The following is a 16,936-nucleotide window of genomic DNA, read 5'->3' as shown; positions in this document are numbered from 1 at the left end:
ATGTCTCTGTCGGGATTATGAGTTCTGTTAATGTTTTATTTCCATCTTTGCTCTTTGTGCCTCATGTGTCTCCAGAGCCGACCTTCTGATTCTCCGAAATACAAACTAGAGATCTTAGTGAAAACCCAGAAAACATTTAGAAGTACATAAAATAAGGTTTCCAGCCCACGTGCTCTGATCCGAAACAAGGCAAACGAGAGACGTTTGCCCAATTTGTACGATGTGAAACGAGACTAAAAGTAACGCAAGCATTTGTTCGGTTACGTTTTCCCAAAACAAGCAAGAAGATCTGACATTTTTTCTGGCTGAATGGACTGGAAATACAGATACAAACGGGGAAAAAAAAGACTTCAGAATCATTTTTTTTAATGTTGCGGCGTAGAATCTTTTACTTCTTCATCCCGATTGGTTAGAACAGTCTCCGAATAGCAGGAAGCGTTGGACACATCGCCGGCTGTTTCTTTTTTCAAAACAAAAGCCCAAAGCTCTGTGGGTGGACAGTAACGGTTACGCACGAGAAGCGCAGACAGATCTGAACACGTGTACACGTTTGGAAAGAAGTCACATGGCGCCTGTCAATGCAAAAAGCCAAAGTCCCCGGTTCTTTTTTTTAATTCTTTCTTACAAAACAAAGCGTAAAACCCACCAGACCTTTCGGGGATTATTCCGTTGGCATTTTGCATGCTGAGTGATTGTAGAGGCAGAACAAGTGTTCTGTATTAAAGCAGCTCCCTACGTTTGAAGGATTAGAAGCTCCTCTGAGGGGCTCATTCATCTTTAAAACCGGCCGACCACAGTCGAAGCGGAAAAAACAAAGCTGTTTGCTTAATCTGTGTGTGTGTGTGTGTGTGTGTGTGTGTGTGTGTGTGTCTTCGTACAGGTCGGGCTGCAACTAACGATTGTTTTCATTATCCGTCAGGGTGCAACAGTAACGCCGCGTCGGGCGAGTCAATATAACAACCCAAGTTTCACCGTCTATGTATTTTTTGACTGTTTAACCTGATTTATCTTATGCTCTATAAAATGTCAGAAAACGAGAAAATGTCCATCCAAGTCCAAGCTGATGTCTTTGAATGTCTTGCTTTGTCCAAAACCCAAAGATATCCAGTTTAATATGATATAAAACAGAGAACAGACACACACACACACACACACACACACACACACACACACACACACACACACATCCAGTTTAATATGATATAAAACAGAGAACAGACACACACACACACACACACATCCAGTTTAATATGATATAAAACAGAAAAGAGCATGAAATGTCCACATTTGAGAGGCTGAAAACAGCATTTTCTGCCATTTTTACTTGAAAAACAATTCCTTTTTTTAAATAACCATCGATCGTCTAATGTTAATGAGTGCAGCTCCGGTGTCGGTGCAGCTCCGGTGTCGGTGCAGCTCCGGTGTCGGTGCAGCGCCGGTGTCGGTGCAGCGCCGGTGTCGGTGCAGCTCCGGTGTCGGTGCAGCGCCGGTGTCGGTGCAGCGCCGGTGTCGGTGCAGCGCCGGTGTCGGTGCAGCTCCGGTGTCGGTGCAGCTCTGGGCCGCAGACGATTCATCAGTGAAACGAGCTGCTGCTGCAGATTAATTTCCTTCTACGTGTAGATTTATTACGGACGCCGCTCGCTCCGAGTCCGGGAAAACAGTTTGCAAAAAACACACAGAATACATCTGGGCTGCTCAGCACGACGGCGGGGACTCCGAAAACATATTTGAAGGGTAATTTTTTTTTTTTTTTTTTTTAACCTGGACCCTGTGTTTGTGTGTAAGTGACTGAAGGATCCCTACAGAGATAGACCTTTAAAACCTCTTTAAGACCTTTCTGTTTACCCAGAAACAGCTCTGAAGTCACTAGCTCTAAACCCACCAGACTCCATTTAAAAAAACAGTACTTTTAGCGTGCATAGAGCCAACATATTTCCACATGTAAATCGGTAAACTATGTGTTTATTTCAACCAAAACTAGACTTGTGATGGTTGGTTAAAGTGGAAAGACGACCCAAAACGGCTTGTCATAGTTTTATTTTGTTTCTGTCCACTTTGAATGAAGTGTATTTTACGATGCTAAAATGACTGATTATTTACATGGAGTCTGGTGGGTTTAACAAATGCAGTTTCGTGTATGTTTTTATGTTTAAAAAAAAGGATGTTTCTCTTTAACAGAAAGGTCGACCTCCTTAGAAATCCTTTCCATAATGTTGAGACACTTAGAATATTAATCTGAGCCTGTCAGCAGCAAAACGAGCTCTTCTGTGAAGGTAAAAACAAGCTGGACAATTGTCCTATTAACTTACATTATAGCTTGTTTCTCTGCTGCTGACTGCAGCGATCTCTCTTAATACTGGACCAATGTCAAAGATTGTTGTTCCCATCAGTCACTTAGACACACAAACATAGGAAAATAGGGTCCAGGGACCCTTTAAACTGTTAAGCATGACGGCGGGACTCTTTCTAAAACGTATTTTAAGCTGTTTTCCGTCGATGCAAAATCAACTGGAGGTTTATAAATGATTATTTCTCAGCTGCTGGTTTTGCTGGTGTCGTGATCGTAGACTTTTCTGAACATAAAGCAGCATGTGAATGCAACACTGAAACTTAAAGTCCTGCATGTCAGACTTTTCTAGGGCTGCCCTCCTCCTTTACCAGTTAGTCGACTGATCAACCATTAAACATACAACAATAAATACAGAAACTAATATACATATACAACATATTACAGGATGTCAGAGGGGATTTCTGCCTGGAGGGTTTTAGGGTTTGAAGTGATGATAATGTGCCATTCAGAATGCTAATTCTTATTTTTTAAGTTTTTTTTAAGTTTTTTTTATTTATCGCTGCAGGAGATGGGTTGTGTCCTGACGGAGCTGGAGAAGTTTTGAGTTTTTAAACTAGTTTTAGTTTCTGTGGCTGAAATGAAGCCAAAGATTCTCCACGGTGTTGATGAGACTTTATAAAGACGTCAGCTGTGTTGTTTACTTCCTGCAGAACCAACACTGTCAAAATAAAAGTCTTTCTGCATTCACCTGCTGTGCTTTTCTCTTTTTATTCTTTTTCTAAAATACAAAAACATGAATGCAGTAAATACATTTATACACTGGTTCTCAAAGTCCCCCCCCCCCCCTTTTGAACAGTTTTTTTAAACCATGTACCCGCTAACCAGCGTGAATAATAAAGATGAACAATACAGCGATAGATTTACTTAGAAAAAAGTCAGTACGAAAGGCGAGAACAGGTCAGAACAAATGACAAAACCTTCAAGAAAAAGGTGACAAACTGCAAACAGCGACAAAAAAAAGACAGAAGTAACTACAGCCTTGTATGTTCCCCCTGCAGTCCTCCAGAGTACCCCTAGGGGGACACGTTCCCCTTGCAGTCCTCCAGAGTACCCCTAGGGGGACACGTTCCCCTTGCAGTCCTCCAGAGTACCCCTAGGGGGACACGTACCCCCTGCAGTACCCCCTGCAGTCCTCCAGAGTACCCCTAGGGGGACACGTTCCCCCTGCAGTCCTCCAAAGTACCCCTAGGGGGACACGTACCCCCTGCAGTCCTCCAGAGTACCCCTAGGGGGACATGTACCCCCTGCAGTACCCCCTGCAGTCCTCCAGAGTACCCCCTAGGGGACACGTTCCCCCTTGCAGTCCTCCAGAGTACCCCTAGGGGACACGCACTCTGCAGTACCCCCTGCAGTCCTCCAGAGTACCCCTAGCGGGACACGTACCCCCTGCAGTCCTCCAGAGTACCCCTAGGGGGACACGTTCCCCCTGCAGTCCTCCAGAGTACCCCTAGGGGGACACGTACCCCCTGCAGTACCCCCTGCAGTCCTCCAGAGTACCCCTAGGGGGACACGTTCCCACTGCAGTCCTCCAGAGTACCCCTAGCGGGACATGTACCCCCTGCAGTACCCCCTGCAGTCCTCCAGAGTACCCCTAGGGGGACACGTTCCCACTGCAGTCCTCCAGAGTACCCCTAGCGGGACATGTACCCCCTGCAGTACCCCCTGCAGTCCTCCAGAGTACCCCTAGGGGGACACGTTCCCACTGCAGTCCTCCAGAGTACCCCTAGCGGGACACGTACCCCCTGCAGTCCTCCAGAGTACCCCTAGGGGGACACGTACCCCCTGCAGTCCTCCAGAGTACCCCTAGGGGGACACGTTCCCCCTGCAGTCCTCCAGAGTACCCCTAGGGCGACACGTACCACTGATGGACACTGCTCTTGACAACACAATTTCTCAGTCTGTTTGTCTTATCTGTCAGTGCTTTTAAGGTTTCAAAACATGATTTAATGCCATTTTATATATTCATATATTCTTTTCAGAGCATTTTACTTTTGTGAATATAACAATTTTCAAAATAAAATGCCATTCATCCAAATCATTTCCTTCAGAGTAAAACATATTTTTCTTTGTAATTTGATCTTAGAGCCACGCCTTACGTGAAGCTGTTATCTAGTATTATTTACTCACCAGAGAGTTTCAGTGTGACGTACCCCCGCAGGTGTTCTCACTTTATCGCCTGATTGGAGCCAAAAACCTGCCAGGTGCACTGTGATTGGTTGATGACACATCATCAGTCTGTGTCATATTTATGGGGAGTGTAATTCATGAAGAGTTGGCTAGTTTTAAAGGCGGATTCTGACATTTTTTAGACTAAATATCTTTCTACAATTTAATAAAGGGATTACGTATTTTTCATTACAATAATACTGCAGCTGTCAGAGTGAAGAAAAAACGTAGCAAACCGTTTATTTAAACGGAGGGTGCGTACACCCTGCTGCCTTTTTATTACCACACGTTTAAAAACACGTCGCTTCCGATTGGATAAAATCTCGGACACAGCCGCCAAACGAGAGAAAACATACCTCAAAGCCTGTTGAACACTGTTCTGAAGAAACCTGTTGTTCATCATCTCATGTAGGCTGTAAAAGCGCTTGACGTCGGGCGTTTTTATTCAGAAAAGTTGAACTTCAAAAAGACGCTCCGAGCTGCAGAAAAAAAGTCTGCGGTGGCGTTTGAAGCCCCTGACACACCAACCACACGGCCGACAGCCAGCAGTAAAGCCAGTTGGGCTGATCAGTCTCCCCGAGTTGGTCCAAAAAGTGCCTCAGAACACACCGAAGAGACGAGACGTAATACGTCTCCATAACAGCAGGCGGGGCTAATCTGGATTGTCGCCCAAAGTAAAAACCGGCAGCTGATTGGACGAACGTGTCACGTGGGTCTGGTTTGTCTGTCATGGCGGCTTGTTCAGAATACGATCTCATATTGTCCTAAAATAGTTCACCGAAACGTGTTTCTGAAAACATTTGAAGAGAGAAACAGGCCGTGCAGCTGCTGAATCTGTCTTCATTTCAGATCAGAGGTCAGTTCAAAAGATCTTCATCAGATGTTGAGAGACTCTAGTCACGCTCATCCCGCTCCCCGTTTCCTGGTCGGCTCTCCACCAATCAGATGGGTCATTGAGTCTGACTGCCGGCAGTGCCCGCCCCCCCGATTATACATGTCAAATCAGCCCAAATGAAGGCCGACGGCCCCTCGGACGGACTCGAGTCACCGACCTCGCCAGACTGCCCGACGGCTGATTATCGGGTTGGTGTGTCACGACCTTAAGAAAGGGCTCAGGACTTTTTTGAAAACACGTTTTACCCCGTAGGATTATAACGTAAAACAGATGCTGTCAGCTTTGAAAAAAGACGCGTGAAGTGTGAACATAACCTTGGTCACTTAGACACCAATACATGGAAAAATAGGGGTCGAGGTTTGAAAAAAAACACCAAATTACCCTTTAAGTTTTAACCCTCTCTTTCTGTCTGTTAACAGTCGTATGTTTCCAGGCAGCAGTTTATTCCTTTTTCAATTATTTGTGCGGTCTTAAATTCTCTCAGCTCTTTAAACCTTCAGGTATGTCAGGTATGTGTACATCGTTAGGCTCCACGCAAGGTTATTTCCCCTAAGAGATAACCTATTTATTTGGAGCCACTTTGTGTTTAACTGGGCAGGTAAAAATAGTTTTTGGGTGGGTTGTGATACTGATTTATTTGTTCCATTTTGGCGGTTTCAAGCACCGGGAAGTTCGTCTTTATTCCAATTAATCTGTCCTTCCTCTCATGCGAGTGTTTTAATTAAAACCGACAGGTCTTTCCTCTTTTCAAGGCAACATTATTGAGATTGAAATCATTGCCTTGAAAAGAGAAATAAACGATTTATTTGGAGCCTGACAGTGAATTATTTGAGCTTTATCCCTCTAGTTTATTCCATCAGGATCTTGGTTCGAATGAGCTCCAATCTATTTTCTGCCTTAAGCTTTCATCCTCCCCTCACGGGGGGGGGGGGTTGTTATCTAACACAAACACAGCACACGCCAAGGCCTCTGTGTGGTGCATCGTCCTCTCCTAGTAGTAGTATAGTAAAAAAACTGATCCACGTTTCACAATTTTCTGACAACTTAAAGACCAAACAACTAATCCATTCATCCAGAAAATAATTGTTAGTTGCAGCTCTGTATAGGAAGGACAACATAACACACAAGTTGTATATTTCTTGGCTTTATTCCAATATCAACACGAACAGTGGACATACCAAACGTGTGTGGGCGGAGCGGCGTCACACAACAGGACAAACCACTGCAGAAACAACAGCTTCATATCAAACAATAATGCCACAATCCTTTTTATGAATTCATACATATTTACACAAAAAGTTCAAGTTTGACTTTATACAACAAAAGTGCATCAGGTATAAATTTGACATAATATACAATGTGTTCATAAGATGCATTTACAATTGCCATTAGTGTGAAAAAGGGAGAATAAAACCAGCCATCTTAGGTAGTCTTGTGTTGTCTTGAGTACTGCTGTTGGTTTGAATGCTTTCCATCCGGGTACATTTATTCTTCTATGTGCTGGGGGGGGGGGCGGAGGGGCGGAGCCCGATGTTAACATCCCAACAAGTCCTCCAAAACATACGATGATATCTGTTGTTAGTTCCCCCCCCCGATACAACCCATGGGAGTGTTTTCCGTCCTCATATCTAAACCAGAGAAGGTAACATTTGCGGTTTTACGTTGTGAAACGGTCCCAGTTTGGTGATAAAAAAGATGGTGGTTTGGGTTCAAATCAGACGTTACTTCACTTCCTGAAGGTTACCACGTGACGCAGAATGTGTCGTAGCTCCGTTTGTTCCATAAAGTTAAAAAAACTCTGTTTCCGTCTTTCCGTGTGTGTGTCCCTGTGTGTGTAACAAGCATAGTGTTTATGTGCTGTGAAATAACAATGAAATGCTGCGTTATTGACTTTAGACCAGGTTTTTGTTGGTCAATGGTGCCATCACTTCCCACTGCCTCAAGATAGCAATATGGCCAGAATGCACCTGAACACACCTCCCTGTAAGACCAGCACGCCCAGAATGCACCTGAACACACCTCGCTGTAAGACCAGCACGCCCAGAATGCACCTGAACACACCTCGCTGTAAGACCAGCACGCCCAGAATGCACCTGAACACACCTCCCTGTACAACCAGCACGCCCAGAATGCACCTGAACACACCTCCCTGTACAATCAGCACGCCCAGAATGCACCTGAACACACCTCCCTGTACAACCAGCACGCCCATGGGCACACAGATGGGCGCAGGTGCATTTGCTATTTAACCGAAGTGGCGTCTTAAACTAGCAAAGACACTTGTGTCGGGCTTTGCGCCAGGTGCAAGATAGGGCCCTAAATGTTCTCCAACTGCCTTCAAACACACAAACAAATGCTGAGAATTTTCACTCCTGTCACATAAAGAGAGGAAAAACTGTCATATGTTTCTATTTTTGAGTTACATAATGTAGAGAGGGTAGGAATTTGGCTTCAACAACATAACTAAACGTGCAACATCTATTTTTAGTAGAGTTCACAGAATGAATGGCGATATTTCGCCAGTATTAGACCTTTTGTTTCATTGATTTGCCAGTGTAGTCAAAAAGACTGAGGGGAAATGACACAAAGTTATTTTAAAACCCTGAAAGATTTGGGGGTTTTTGAGAAAAGATTCGGGACTGGACCCCCAGAAGTCCCCCCCACCCCCCTCGCTCCGCCCCTGTCTGGGAATACATTTAGTTTTTTTCTCGTGTCCTGTTTTCTATCCCTTCTTCAATTTAACTCCTCCGCATCAGTGTTGAGATTTGAGCAGCTTCACTCAGCATGAATTCAAACATCATGACGTCATCTGAAGACAAAAAAAGGACACACGTTGTCACACAGGTTACTCAGGTTCTGCCACATTTTCCGAAGCACTTCCGCAGAAGTTTGCTCACTCCGCCCAAGTAGCAGAAGTAGCAGAGCTTCGCCTTTCTGAGAATATAGTTCCCGGTTTGTTTACGGTTAGATCATGGCTGTGTCTCATGTTACGTTGTTTTTTGTACACGCTGTGACTATACACATCACAACATGTAAATAGGAACATGTTGGCGTTATTTTGTCACTTATTGGGAGCAGTAGGCTAGATGGAGCCAGTTACCTCCAGGATCTGTGCTAAGCTAGGCTAGATGGAGCCGGTTACCTCCAGGATCTGTGCTAAGCTAGGCTAGATGGAGCCGGTTACCTCCAGGATCTGTGCTAAGCTAGGCTAGATGGAGCCGGTTACCTCCAGGATCTGTGCTAAGCTAGGCTAGATGGAGCCGGTTACCTCCAGGATCTGTGCTAAGCTAGGCTAGATGGAGCCAGTTACCTCCAGGATCTGTGCTAGGCTAAGCTACTGGTGGAACCGTCAGACAGCGTTACAACACGAACGGACACGAGAAGGGTATGTTTTGACTTGTCTTACTCTGGGAGTTACGGTGAATAAGCTAAAGTCCCAATAAGTCGGCGTGTTCCTTTAACCCTACTGTTGTCCTCGGGTCTAGTTTGACCTGTTTTCATAAAGTCTCTATATCAAAAATTTGGGTTTCTTTCAACAAATAGTCATGGAAAAAATAACGTGGATGGGTCCCTACAATGTTCTTTATTGTAAAATAAATGATCAGTTCAGTACTTTCAATTAATTTGGGTATTGTATCAGATTTTATAGCATTTGAAAAATGAATAGAAGGTTAAAAAAAGTGACAAAAATGCTTCAAAAACGGGGAAAAAACAAGAAAAACTTCAAAAATAATCGACAGAGACTTCAGAAAAAGTGACATGTCAGATTGATAAAAAAAAAAAAAAAACTAAAATCGACAAAGACACCAGAATAAGTGACAAAAAAGCCACTAAAGTGAAAAAATAAGGTTTTCATTTTGACCCAGAATGAGCAAAAGCTGATTGTTGTTCCCATCAGTCACTTAGACACAACATGGGAAAATACGGTCCAGGTTGAAAAAACACAAAAAGTTACCATTTAACGTACATGTGCACAGTTTTTAACTGCATGAGATCAGACATTTTGAGTACACTCCCATTCATTCATTCAGGCTACAGTACCAGAGTCTGGTAGGACCAGGCTACAGTACCAGAGTCTGGTAGGACCAGGCTAGTGTACCAGAGTCTGGTAGGACCAGGCTACAGTACCAGAGTCTGGTAGGACCAGGCTAGAGTACCAGAGTCTGGTAGGACCAGGCTACAGTACCAGAGTCTGGTAGGACCAGGCTAGAGGACTAGAGTCTGGTAGGACCAGGCTACAGTACCAGAGTCTGGTAGGACCAGGCTAGTGGACTAGAGTCTGATAGGACCAGGCTAGTGGACTAGAGTCTGGTAGGACCAGGCTAATGTACCAGAGTCTGGTAGGACCAGGCTAGTGTACCAGAGTCTGGTAGGACCAGGCTACAGTACCAGAGTCTGGTAGGACCAGGCTAGTGTACCAGAGTCTGGTAGGACCAGGCTAGTGGACTAGAGTCTGGTAGGACCAGGCTACAGTACCAGAGTCTGGTAGGACCAGGCTAGTGGACTAGAGTCTGATAGGACCAGGCTAGTGTACCAGAGTCTGGTAGGACCAGGCTAATGTACCAGAGTCTGGTAGGACCAGGCTAGAGTACCAGAGTCTGGTAGGACCAGGCTAGAGTACCAGAGTCTGGTAGGACCAGGCTAGTGTACCAGAGTCTGGTAGGACCAGGCTAATGTACCAGAGTCTGGTAGGACCAGGCTAGAGTACCAGAGTCTGGTAGGACCAGGCTAATGGACCAGAGTCTGGTAGGACCAGGCTAGCTAAGCTGGAGCTTAAAAAAAAGTTTTGGAAGGAAACGGGTGTTCGTGTCCCAGGAGTACTACTTAGTCCCAGGAGTACTACTTAGTCCCAGGAGTACTACTTAGGACTCAGGACAGTCACCTTTTGTCGGCTAAACTCAACTGCAACGGCCTATTTTGATTAACTGGAACATGTTCAAATGTTCAGGGGCGCGGCTGATTGGCTGATTGGGGCATCAGGGTCCCTGAGTGGCTCTTGATGCATTCAGGTGATCCTCATCAACTCATAAAGTCGTAAATATCTGATTTCAGCACCAGGAAGTTACACGTTAGACCACAGTAATTGATCAAATCGCAGCATTTTCTCTGTAAAACCAGTACTAAGCTCCACGTTGTGACGATCAACAGGCTGCCGTTTAACCACTCAGGTGCAGAACTCGTAGGATGGTGTTTGTGTGAATGTATACGTTGACGAGGACCGGACGAACGCACCATCGTTGTCGCCCTCTCATTACAGCTCCTCTGCTGCCTTCCCATTGGCTACAGGCTGCTCGTCCTCTTCCTGTCTTTTCCGTCTGTTGAAGAAGCCGAGCTGAGCCGGAAACAGGAATCAAACACACATGATTGACAACATTAAACGGACGACAACTGTTTTAAATTTCCATTATCTGCCGACAAACAACTGTACAAAAAGTACAATATTTCCCTCTGAGATGAGGAAATACTCAAGTACAAGTAATTAATAATTAACTAATTAATTTGAGTTATTTTCCTGTTCACATAAAAATTATAATAATTATAGCAGTTAAAACATGTTACTGGATCCTTCAGAAAAGGTGGATTCCATCAGGCTGCTGCCAGCTACTGGTCCTCACAATGTGATAAAAACGTGTGTGTGTGTGCCTGTGTGTGTGTGTGTGTGTGTGTGCGTGTGTGTGGTGTGTGTGCATGTGTGTGTGCTTCTCTGTGTGTGTGCGTGCGTGCGTTTGCGTGTGTGTGTGCGCGTGTTGTGTGTGTCTGTATGTGTGTGTGTGTGCCTGTGTGTGTGTGTGTGTGTGTGTGTGTGTGCACATCTGGTGTGTGTGCATACTGGTCCTCACAATGTGATAAAAACGTGTGTGTGTATGTGTGTGCGTGTGTGCGTGTGTGTGTGTGTGCGTGCGTGCATGCATCTGGTGTGTGTGTGTGTGTGTGCGTGCGTGTGTGCGTTTGCGTGTGTGGTGTGTGCGTGTGTGTGAGTGCGTGCATGCGTAGGTGTGTGTGTGCTTGCATGTGTGTGTGCTTGCATGTGTGCGTGCGCGTGTGTCTGTATATGTGTGCGTGCGCGTTGTGTGTGTCTGTATGTGTGTGCGTGTGTGTGAGTGCGTGCATGCGTAGGTGTGTGTGTGCTTGCATGTGTGCGCGTGTTGTGTGTGTCTGTATATGTGTGTGTGTGTGTGTGTGTGTGTGCGTGCGCGTGTTGTGTGTGTCTGTATATGTGTGTGTTTGTGTGTGTGTGTGTGTGTGCGTGTGTTGTGTGTGTGCGTGTGTTGTGTGTGTGTGTGTGTGTGTGTGCTTGCCTGTGTGTGTGCGTGCGCGTGTTGTGTGTGTCTGTATATGTGTGTGTTCGTGTGTGTGTGTGTGTGTCGTGTGTGTGTGTGTGTGTGTGTGTGTGCGTGCGTGTGTGCGTTTGCGTGTGTGGTGTGTGCGTGTGTGTGAGTGCGTGCATGCGTAGGTGTGTGTGTGTGCCTGCATGTGTGTGTGCTTGCATGTGTGTGTCTTGCATGTGTGCGTGCGCGTGTGTCTGTATATGTGTGCGTGCGCGTTGTGTGTGTCTGTATGTGTGTGTGTGAGTGCGTGCATGCGTAGGTGTGTGTGTGCTTGCATGTGTGCCCGTGTTGTGTGTGTCTGTATATGTGTGTGTGTGTGTGTGTGTGTGTGCGTGCGCGTGTTGTGTGTCTGTATATGTGTGTGTGTGTGTGTCTGTATATGTGTGTGTGTGTGTGTGTGTGTGTGTGTGTGTGTGTACCTTCCACAGGGCCAGGACCAGTAAGGCGAGCAGAAGCAGGCCTCCCAGTGAGCTGCCCAGTATAATCCAGATAGGGACGACGTAATCCTCGTCTTTCCTAAACTCCAGGATTATCTGCACACAGAAACACGCTCATATTTCATCATTTATTCTCTCCTGACCTTCTGAGCGTCAACATGTTGGAATAAGTTATCTCTAATGAGGAAGAAATCAATTTTTTAACCAAACAGAGTTCATCAAGTTTCTATAAATACTTTATGATCTGAATGTATATAAAACATCACATCATGTCGCTTCAGACCGCCGGGAGTTACATGTTGAATAGAAATATGATTTTTCTTACACTGCAGCTGATTATTGTTGTTGTGTTAGCAGCCATAGTTTGTTTATCACTTCATCTTTGTTACATACGGACAAAATAACCAGAACACAACAACGTGAGGACAGGGATAAAGTGGTTTTCATACAATAAGACTTAAAAACAAGGCAATTATTCACATGGGAAATATATATATATATAATTACTAACTGTGATAATAACTTCACAGTAACAACATGTCGTGAAAACCTCGTATGTCCAAAGGAAATGAAAAAAGGCTATTTTGAAAACATTTTGAGTTTTTCAATCTAGACAAAGTCAGACAAAATGACCTCATCACAGTATAAATATTTGTAAAACCCACTCGTAAAGGGTGACCAATAGCATTGGTTTATGAGAATAAATCAAGATCACGAAATGTGGAGACAGCAACGATATCAGACAAAACTGCTCCAAAGAAATAAAAAAACATAGCTAAACGCCTTCATAAAGGCAGGACTTTATATTGACTACGTTTACATTTGAAATGTTTATTGTTAGGAGTATAACCCCTTGAGATGAAGCATCTCATTTTTCGAGGGGGCCCCCCGAGACATAAGACAGAGACAATACAGCACATGTACATTCACACTCGCTCATCCCGCCTCGCCCGCCCCACTTACTCCTTATTGGACACAAATCCGTGTATAAAACATATTGCAGTATTAGGAGGCATGACAACATTTAGCCCATACATACACATCTGTACAGTATATACATATATATACATACATACATAATATAGACATACGCACACCTACACCCGTACTCGCATGTATAGCCTACACATAAATAAAAGGACAAAAAGTATCCTGAATATTTGGGTATATAAAACAAAACAATACATGCACATAATATTCCGGCTTTTGCCCTTATTCCAAAAAAGACAATATTCTGACTAAGCTGTTTACGTGGCTGTTGAAAGTGAATATTCCTATAATATTCCCGTTTACATGTAGTGTTCCAGCGGTGGAGGACTTGTCGGAGCGCGTGAACACAGCGTCTCTCTTTCATTCCTTCAAGCAGCTTCTTAAAAAGGTCAACTCATATCCAAAAACCTGTTGATATCCAAGTCTTTGATCATGTTGCTGACTGTAAGCCTGTGGTAAAAACCCCTATATTCTGAATGTATACATGTCCAAAGAATGCCTCTAAAACCACCCAGCCAACGGGGGAGTAAAGAAATCACTCTGTACATGTTGAATATCTGCAGTTCTTATTGTTGTAATACAGATGTCTGACAGCAGATGGCAGCAGTGTTCCACATGTTCAGTTTCTAACTTATTAAGCCTCATAACGTCTCTGAATGTGTCTGCCAGTCTTTCTCAGTGGTTCGGTTGCAGCAGGTGTTCCTCTTTATTTAAATTTGATGGTGTGTTTATGCTGCAGCTCTGGCCTTCCTATTGATTAGGGGAACCTGAACAGAAGTATACATGAACAATAAACCAATAACATTACAGGGTTTCCCCCAGAAAGGTTGTTAGGTGCAAGTGTCTTTTTTTGTTTTTAACAAGGGCCCGGCCGGGGCCAGTCCCAGACTGATGGCAGCGTTAATATAAAGCCCAATAGTTTCTGTGATGACAGAATCATGGACAGAATCACGAAATTGAGAATTGAAAAGAACTATAGGACAGACTTCATGGACCGCTACATTAAGTCAGTGCTAAACGCTAACTGGAGATTTGGAAATACGACTATGTCTTTGTTTCCAACCGAGCCGCCCCGCTGTAACTACATTAAAAAACGTATTAATTAAGGACGCACCGAATCCAGATTTTTGGGGTTTGGCCGAATCCTGAACCCCCTGGTTGAGGTTCTGCTGAGTCCTCGTCCCGTCCTCAGTCCATGAACACAGTCAACACATTAATGAAGTAAACAGTGACTGTCCTTCCTTTGCCGTACCTGAAGTTGCTGCATTCTGGCTGCTGTCTGTAGATTCCTTCATGCTCAGCTCGTATTCTTCCAGATGTTTCATACCAGATGTTGTAACAGCGGTGATGTTGTGTATTGTTTAGGGTCCTCGCCACCACCAGACTAATCAGCATTGCAGATTGAACATGTAGCTGGACTTGAATGGCCTTCTTTTGACTGAAAGTACTGCCAAACAACACTTTTTCTGCTCACCAGTTCCATTTCCACTTCCTCTCAGCCTGCTGCATTGAAGCTCCACCTACGTAAACACCTTCCTGTAATCAACGGCGCCGTCATCACGGCGACCAGCGTAGGGTTTGGTTAGGTGGAAAAAGGTTCGGCAGAAACCCAACCTCGTCAAAAAGCCCAATATTCGGCCCAATATTCGGGGAGTCGGTGCATCCCTAAAAAAAACTAAGTAGTACGTTTTTCAGTTTTGCATTTTCTCTTTAAACTTTAATATCCTCCATAGATGTATCTTGTGCAGCGCTGACAGACTGATTATGGTGAAAGTATTTCTGAGAGAAGCTACGCTTATTCAGCCAGTTTTAAACTGATAGAAATCTAAACTTGTAACTTGTAATCTAATACTAGATGCACTAAGAACGCACCGAATCCTGAAGTCATCACTACTATTAAAAATACTACAAAAATACATTCAAAAAATGTTTCCCCATTGAAACGCTGGCAATGCACTGGGTGGAAACCCTGGATTATATTAAATATTCCAATGGATTGACAGCCTTGACTGATTGATTGGTGGGTGAGATTACCTGTCTGACAGCTGTGTCCTCCTGCAGGAACATGGGACTGGACGCCGGCAGCTGGACGGTGGCAGCGCTCAGTAACTCCAGGGACCTGAAGCTCACCTGAAACAGGAAGTCAGCCATCCCAGTGTCACGTAGTTCAAAAGGCACACAAACGACTACAGATGTAAAGTGATGTTCAGTTTAATTAATTCATTTTCTCAGGAAGTATAAACGTAGAGATCTGCTAGCGAGACGGGACTCACAGCGAGCAGAGCGGGAAGCTGGAGTCGTCCTCTGAGCGTCAGCTTCAGCTGCCTGGAGGGAGGCAGGTTCAGTCTGCACTGGAGCTCCACACTCCCACTGTTACTGTGGTTCTACACACACACACACACACACACACACACACACACAAACAGAAGAACACAGCTGTCTTTAACAACGTCTGATGTCTGGATGTCTCTCGGGCTTCCTGGATGAAACGTCATTGTTCTTACCAGCTGCGACAGGTGAGACAGGTCCTCAGCTGTCACCTGATTGGTTGTTCTGGGCCGAGGCAGCGAGCAGTGAGACCCAGTGACCTGCAAATGAATAAAGTCATCTTTATATTGTCTGTGTAAATCATGTCATTCTTCTGCACGTTGAAACATGGTTAAAATGGTGTTTTCTGTTGCAATTGAATGGAAATAAATGATTTTCTCGTAAAATGCATTTAAAGGTATCCCCTCTTGTACCTGCTCGATGCTGTAGTCTGTGATGTTCAGCAGCTGGTTCCCCCGCCCGGTCACAGCCCAGATGTCAGCCCTGAACAGGACGTCCTGCACCGAGAACAGGCCCAGGTTCTGGATCTGCACGCAAATACAAATGGTGCTTACCCACCGCTAGTACCAGCTCTACTCTACTCGACCGCGGCGCCCTGTCCTCCTTTTTCCATCAGATTTATGCTGCGTTCCAGGAAACTCGTAACCTGTGTTTTCACAACCTTCTACCCCGTGAAAGTGCCCTGGAACAGCAGTCAACACGCGTTAGCTTGGAGAGCTAATGTACCTGTTGGGGCCACAGGCTAAAGAAAATGACACCGCCCAAACTAGCAGTCAGTCCGACCAGCCCTAACCCTGACGCTACATTTGGTTTATCAAAGCAACACAGTAGCCTACGGAAAATAAGCCCAGCAGAGACCACGGATGGGTCGGAGATGGCTCCGTGTTTAACTGGATATCTTCAGATGTTACAGGTACAGATGAAGACGACAACAGAAAGAAACAAGTTTGCTGATTTCACATCTTTGCAGATTCAAATCAACAGCCAGTTGTCTACAGCATAGACAACCCGTTCTCACTCTGACCTCGTGAAATACGGACGTTTGGCCAGTGGCTGTCAGCGTCAGGTAGGACGTAAAAAGCGCATCGGGGGGAGCAGCAGCTACAGAACTGAAGATGACGTAGCATTAAGAGCGACTACGTTAGCGAGTAGTATGAACGCCTGAAAATCCCCGTAGGGAGGTTGGTCGGGGGGGTGGATGGGTCAAACAACACAGGACTTTCACCCAGGAGACCGGGGATCTTGTCCCGCGTGTCACGTTTCCTAAACCCAACCGTCCCGTTCTTCTTTACCTAAACCCAACCGTCCCGTTCTTCTTTACCTAAACCCAACCGTCCCGTTCTTCTTTACCTAAACCCAACCGTCCCGTTCTTCTTTACCTAAACCCAACCGTCCCGTTCTTCTTTACCTAAACCCAACTGTCCCGTTCTTCTTTACCTAA

General features: G+C 45.0%; 1 protein-coding gene across 1 annotated transcript in view; it reads right to left on the bottom strand.

Moving 5' to 3' along the window:
• Positions 1-10,331: 10,331 nt before the first annotated feature.
• The window catches only part of itga11b (integrin, alpha 11b), a 65,793-nt gene continuing 59,188 nt past the window's right edge, over positions 10,332-16,936 (bottom strand). Inside the window, exons 25-30 of the mRNA XM_078256355.1 lie at positions 15,909-16,022; positions 15,672-15,755; positions 15,441-15,551; positions 15,202-15,297; positions 12,160-12,273; positions 10,332-10,743 (exon numbers count right to left, since the gene is read on the bottom strand). Coding sequence (XP_078112481.1) covers positions 10,663-10,743; positions 12,160-12,273; positions 15,202-15,297; positions 15,441-15,551; positions 15,672-15,755; positions 15,909-16,022 — 600 coding nt within the window. The 3' untranslated portion in view covers positions 10,332-10,662. The remainder of the gene's footprint in view (positions 10,744-12,159; positions 12,274-15,201; positions 15,298-15,440; positions 15,552-15,671; positions 15,756-15,908; positions 16,023-16,936) is intronic.

Source organism: Sander vitreus, chromosome 8 (genome assembly GCF_031162955.1).
Source record: "Sander vitreus isolate 19-12246 chromosome 8, sanVit1, whole genome shotgun sequence".
NCBI classification, from domain to species: domain Eukaryota; kingdom Metazoa; phylum Chordata; class Actinopteri; order Perciformes; family Percidae; genus Sander; species Sander vitreus.
Note: the sequence above shows the minus strand (reverse complement) of the source record. Positions and strands in the feature narration are given on the sequence as shown.